Raw genomic sequence first — 6,514 nt, 5'->3', positions numbered from 1 at the left:
TTAAAGTTATGAACGCATTTGACTAATAAAACATAGGGTTAATTAAGTTTTTGGTTCCTATAAATATCTGCAGTTTTGTTTTTAGTCTCTATAAAAATAAATCACACTTTTTAGTCCCTATAAAATTTTCTGTTAGTGTTTTTAGTCCATGTTAAATTAAAATTTGTTTAATTATGCTTAAACTTCTAAATTTTTGAAAGATTTTTTACATACATGTTCATAACATCGTAAGACACTCTTTTATACAAATTTTTAGTTTTTTAACATGTAATGAGTTAAATATGAATTTTTCAAAAAACCAAATTTTCAAGATTATATTAATGAAAATTTGGACCTAATAATAAAATTTTAAGTTACTTTTTTGCGGAGGACCTTTGCATATATTCTAAGTAAGTATCCGAAAAATATGTTACAAATTTAAAAGTTTAAGCACAATTAAGCAAATTTTAATTTTACAAGGACTAAAAGTATGTGTTGGTCCCTATTAAATTGAAATTTGTTTAATTATACTTAAACTTTTATATTTTTAAATGATTTTTAATAGACATGTTAAGAACATTATAATAATCTCTTTTATAAAAAATTAGAATTTTTTAACATATAATGAATTAAATATAATTTTTTTAAAACGTTAAAAATTCAAGATAAAACTAACAAAAATTTGGACCTAAAAATAAAATTTTGAGCTAATTTATTGTGGTGGAACCTTTTATAATGTTTTAAACAAGTATGTAAAAAATCATTAAAAAATTTAAAATTTTAAGCATAATTAACCCTAAAACATACATTGGAGGAGTTTTTTATCCATTAAATTAACTCAAAGATCAATATACTACTAGTTAGTAAGCGACACTTTCAAGGACCCAAACAAAGATCTCTACGATACGGAAAAAAATAATATTCGACATTAAAATTCTTAATTATCAATAGTTTTGAAACAAATATTCCTTATTTTAATTGAAAGTAAATTCTACAATTGTTCCCATCAAATAAAATAAAAAAAAGTCTGCAAAGAGAATAAACAGTTTGTCTATTTAACACTTAACAGTACAACACAAGCCGTCTATTCTGACACACCCCTCAGTCCAAACAAAACCTTCTTTCTCTCTCTCTCTTTCTTTCTCTCTCTCTATATATACGTTCATAATAATACAACCGCGTCACTCTCATGAAACAAGTAACGTCCATGGTTTCATATAGCTCGTCGTAACTCTTTTCCACCCTTTTCTTTCTCTTTCTCTCCGTTTTCTTTATCCAACAATGGCTAATTCTTTCTTATCAATTTTCAACAAGAAACCTAACAAACCTTTCTCAAGAATCTACTTTCTCACCTTCACAATCTTCCTCTGCACCTTTTTTTACTTCCTTGGCCTATGGCAAAACTCCCCCACCACCACCTCCGCCGCCATCTCCGGCAACAACCATCACTCCACCACCATCATCCGCCCTGATTGCCCACCAGCTAATTTCACCTCCACCACCACTTCTTCCACCACTCTTGATTTCTCAGCCCATCATAACGTCCCCGACCCACCAGAAACCTCAGAGCGTGTTACCCACGCGCCGGTTTGTGATGTTGCTTTATCGGAGTATACTCCGTGCGAGGACACACAGCGATCGTTGAAATTTCCTCGGGAGAATTTAATTTATCGAGAGAGACACTGTCCGGAAAAAGAGGAGGTTCTCCGGTGTCGGATACCGGCACCGTATGGCTACCGCGTTCCGCCGCGGTGGCCGGAGAGCCGTGATTGGGCTTGGTATGCTAATGTGCCACATAAAGAATTGACGATTGAGAAAAAAAACCAGAATTGGGTTCATTTTGAAGGTGACCGGTTCAGGTTTCCTGGTGGTGGGACCATGTTTCCACGTGGCGCTGGTGCATACATTGACGATATCGGAAAACTCATCAACCTTAAAGATGGGTCCGTCCGGACCGCTTTAGACACCGGTTGTGGGGTACGTTCTTCTTGAATCACCCGGTTCAGCTTTTCTTGAACCGTTTTCTTTTACTATTTTGCATGCATGTTTTCAATGTCAATGAACCGGGTGGTTCACTTCCCCTCTGTGGTTAGTTCAACAACATTTGTAGAAAAATGGACCATGAGCATGAATGTTATTGGTCCCTATTCAACCAATTGAGAAATTTCAATTAACTTTTTTAGGTTGATTTTAGTTTTGGTAATATTTTTTGCGATTTTATCTTTATTTAGAACGTTTGAGAATTGGAAAGGGAAGGTAGGTTAATTGGGAATCTAAATCAATAAATATTATATATTTTCTTTCCTTAGATGCTTCCAGGAATCGTTTTTTATGGATGTATATGATTTTGGTAAGTTTATGAAATGAAAATTGTATATAATTTTGGTAATCATTGTGCGAAACAGACGGAATACAGATTAATTTTATATTTCAGCATTTTCTCTCAAGTTTCGTAATTTTTTATTTATAGTAATTATAATATAAATTTTCCACATTTGACTTTTTATTTCTAATATTTTCTAATTGTTTGTGAATACGTCAATCATGTTCTCTATGTCAATATTTAATTTCTGTTTCTAGTGTATTATTGTGACTTAGTTGGCTATCTTATCCTAATAAAGACGTGACGAAATTTTCTTTAGACACTAAACTAAAAATGGATATGTTATAATTCGATGAATATGGACCATGCTTTGAAGTTGAAATATACAGTAGTTTTTTTGACAAGAAAATTGATATATAGTTAGTTAGTCAAGGTATATTGGTCGTCACATCACATCATAGACTCAACCGTAAATTGTCCTTTTCGTAGAGAGAAAAAAGGGAAACATATATGAATCACTTTAGAACTAGAACTAGTTTGCAAAACAATCTTCTTAAATTCTTTGAACTGAAGTAAAGTAGTACCTAGTTTCATGTTGACTAATGAGATAAACAAAAAGTTACATTTTATTTTATATAAAATAATACCTTAGTCATACTTGAAATCAGGAAGAATTAGTGCTAATCATAACGATAAATATATTTTGATTTGAAGTTATATTTTTTGTTGATGAGTCTCAATCATGTATCTTTAGCCTGATTTCTAAGTTACTTCATGTTGTGGCAATATGTTTACTAGTCAGAAGTGCACAAATTTTGTGGTATCACTGGAAATTTCAAAGTAAATGTACTTTTTAATCAGCTTATAAGTAACAAATATTTTAATTGGTTAATCAGGTTGCAAGTTGGGGAGCATATCTTTTACCACGTGACATATTAGCAGTGTCATTTGCACCAAGAGATACACATGAAGCTCAAGTTCAATTTGCTCTTGAACGAGGAGTTCCAGCTTTGATTGGTGTTATTGCCTCAATTAGGCTTCCTTACCCTTCTAGAGCCTTTGACATGGCTCATTGTTCTCGTTGCCTAATTCCTTGGGGCCAGAATGGTAAATATACATTGACAGTCTTCGGTGTCTAACATGTGTCGTGTTCGGTGCCAGACACATTTTAATTTGAAAGCAAGTGTGTGTGTGAATATGTGACTTATAAATTTTGTTTTATGTATTTGTAGATGGAATTTATTTAACTGAAGTTGATAGAGTGCTACGTCCTGGGGGGTATTGGATTCTATCAGGGCCACCAATAAATTGGGAGAGCCATTGGAAAGGGTGGGAGAGGACTCGTGAGGATCTCAATGCTGAACAGACTTCAATTGAGAGAGTGGCAAAAAGTCTTTGTTGGAAAAAACTAGTTCAGAAGGGTGACATTGCTATATGGCAAAAGCCTACTAATCATATTCATTGCAAAATAACAAGAAAGGTCTTCAAGAATAGACCCTTTTGTGATGCAAAGGATCCTGACTCAGCATGGTAATATACCTTTTCCTATTCTTTTACTTATTAATTAATGACTTTAAGATATTGAATTGTCGTGATCGTTAAGATTGCGGAGAATTGTGGTCAAATAAGACTGATATGGACAAAATAAACTGACGTTGTGGTCGCGGATTTTTTTATAAGGCACTCATAACTTTATTGACAATTTTCAGATTATGTCACACTGACTCACTTATAGTTCCTTGTGCTACTGATTTTGCTTTTACTGTAATAAAAAAAAAAAAAAAAAATTATGCTTGCTGCAAAATAGAGTTTGGCAGTGATACCAAAACCACCTAGATGTATTTCTTTGTCAGTTGTTTTATTCACCTTTTCAAAAGTAGAGATTCTTTTTGGACCATTCCAAAAAATAATAATTTATTTGTTTGCTTTATTTCCTTTTTCTCTATAGTTACTTGTTCTTGAAGTTTTAATTTTTCTTCTTCTTCACTTTAGGTACACCAAAATGGATACATGTTTGACACCACTTCCTGAGGTAACTGACATAAAAGAAGTTAGTGGTAGAGGATTGTCGAATTGGCCTGAGAGACTAACATCAGTTCCACCAAGGATTAGCAGTGGAAGTTTGGATGGAATCACAGCTGAGATGTTCAAAGAAAACACTGAATTATGGAAGAAGAGAGTTGCATACTACAAGACACTTGATTATCAGCTAGCAGAGCCGGGGAGATACCGTAATTTACTTGATATGAATGCTTACTTGGGAGGATTTGCAGCTGCAATGATTGATGATCCAGTTTGGGTCATGAATGTTGTTCCGGTCGAGGCTGAGATCAACACACTTGGTGTCGTTTATGAACGCGGATTGATCGGAACATATCAGAACTGGTAAGTCTTTCTTCCATTTCTAATAGCAGTTGTTAATTAGGTTTTGTTTTGTGACATGGATTTAGTTCTTATCTTAACCAACCAAAATATGTGATAACTTTTGAGCTAATTTTGATTTTTTAGGAGAGTTGTATTGTTAGAGTGAAAAATTGTTTAAGTTCTTTATTAGAGATGCTATTTGAGGTGAGAAACTGATTACAAAAAATGAGAGAGGTTTGCTAAAGGAAACAAAATGTTGGTTAGTTGAGAGAAAGTAGCTTTTTGATGGCATAATTAGATTTGCAGCATACTCTTTCAATAAGTGAGTAGTAACGTGGATAAGTGTTGTATTCACCAATAATTAAATTTAAAGTGCATATCTTAATCTTAGCTCACTAAAATTTAGAGTTGGATAACTTTATAATTGTGCACTTTTGGAGGCAAAATTCACTTTATGTTAATCTTTTTCTATTACTTCCCACTTATAGTATAGCTTTATGGTGAAGATAATTTAATTGCAAATTATCTCTTCATATCTATGAGTGCTACCTAATTTTGTCCTTTACAACAGACAGAAAATTGTGTATCAGATTTATTGCTGCTTTACACATTTCATCACATGGTAGTAGTTAATGTTTCATTAATAAACTACTTTTTGTCTCCACTCAGGTGTGAAGCCATGTCCACTTATCCTAGAACCTATGACTTTATACATGCTGATTCTCTTTTTACCCTCTATGAGGACAGGTAAATTGTGAAATTGGTTTTGCCTAATTGAGAAATAACTATTTAAATTATAATAACTTTGTAATAATATATGAAATTATTCAATGTGTGACAGATGTAATATAGAGGACATTCTTGTTGAGATGGATAGGATTTTAAGGCCACAAGGGAGTGTGATATTGCGTGATGATGTGGATGTGTTGTTGAAGGTAAAAAGATTTGCAGATGCAATGCAATGGGATGCTAGAATTGCAGACCATGAAAAGGGACCACACCAAAGAGAAAAGATACTTGTAGCAGTCAAGCAGTATTGGACAGCCCCACAACCTGAACAAAATCAACAAAGAAACCTATAATTTGATTTTTCCTTTCTTTTTTCATGTCAACTTAAATTTTCAGGAATTTTTATTCTTTTCCAACCCAATTTATGTGGGTGGTTTGCAAAGTCAAATTTTCATTATAGCAAATTATTGCCCCCAAAAAAATTGTTTGGGGATTATCCATCAATTACAAAGTTGTCAAATGAACAATTCACTTACTTGATGAATTATGTTAACTCAATTGTTAATGGATAAATCAGCAATAGATATCACATCTACAAGACCTTATATCAGATATATTAAATTTTCAACCATTTTATCAGCTATTGAGACCTTCTTATTTTGGTTTGCTATAGTAAGGCATAGCTTAGTGAAAATAAAAAAATGCTTCATCGTGAGTATTGATCATTGTGACTTTCTCCCTAAGTTAAGTGTCATAGGAATTGGTTCTATAACTACAGTTGTTACGATAATTATATTATGAGTTGTAAATTTAGTTCGTCAGGTAACTTTTCTGTTTTGGTTGCCAAGTGTTTTGTTGAGGAAGAGAAAGAAAATCTTCTTGTGTTAGGAAGAAAGATGTATTTTGGAATGATTGGCTCTTACAAAAAAATTGGGATAACATTACACGAAAGTAAAATTTCAAGTGATTCATGTAGTAATGGCATATCGAGTGTCTATAATATATTGGATTAGAGCATATTAGTATATTTTTGTCATTTAAAAGAAAAGAAAGTACAATCGATTGCATAATGGAGAACATGAATCATGATAGAAGAGAAGAATTTTGTTCAATACGCGA

At 32.8% G+C, this 6,514-nt stretch overlaps 1 protein-coding gene across 1 annotated transcript; it reads left to right on the top strand.

Annotated features, from left to right (window-relative positions):
* Positions 1–1,069: 1,069 nt before the first annotated feature.
* On the top strand, positions 1,070–6,034 carry LOC11435874 (probable methyltransferase PMT16). The gene is made up of 6 exons (XM_003623787.4): positions 1,070–1,956; positions 3,199–3,409; positions 3,535–3,832; positions 4,295–4,687; positions 5,336–5,413; positions 5,508–6,034. Exons 1-6 carry the CDS (start codon positions 1,261–1,263, stop codon positions 5,746–5,748), a joined length of 1,917 nt encoding a protein of 638 aa, XP_003623835.1. The 5' UTR covers positions 1,070–1,260; the 3' UTR covers positions 5,749–6,034.
* The last annotated feature ends 480 nt before the right edge of the window (positions 6,035–6,514 follow it).

This window comes from Medicago truncatula, chromosome 7, assembly GCF_003473485.1.
Source record: "Medicago truncatula cultivar Jemalong A17 chromosome 7, MtrunA17r5.0-ANR, whole genome shotgun sequence".
Lineage (NCBI taxonomy): Eukaryota > Viridiplantae > Streptophyta > Magnoliopsida > Fabales > Fabaceae > Medicago > Medicago truncatula.
This window is presented reverse-complemented; position numbering and strand designations above follow the sequence as displayed.

What these genes read in the sequence shown, in the direction of transcription:
- LOC11435874 (XM_003623787.4), top strand. Translation starts at nt 1,261, where the DNA reads ATGGCTAATTCTTTCTTATCAATTTTCAACAAGAAACCTAACAAACCT. An exon ending in CTTTAGACACCGGTTGTGGG is followed by an intron (nt 1,957 to 3,198) that starts GTACGTTCTTCT and finishes TTGGTTAATCAG; the next exon opens with GTTGCAAGTTGGGGAGCATA. An exon ending in AATTCCTTGGGGCCAGAATG is followed by an intron (nt 3,410 to 3,534) that starts GTAAATATACAT and finishes ATGTATTTGTAG; the next exon opens with ATGGAATTTATTTAACTGAA.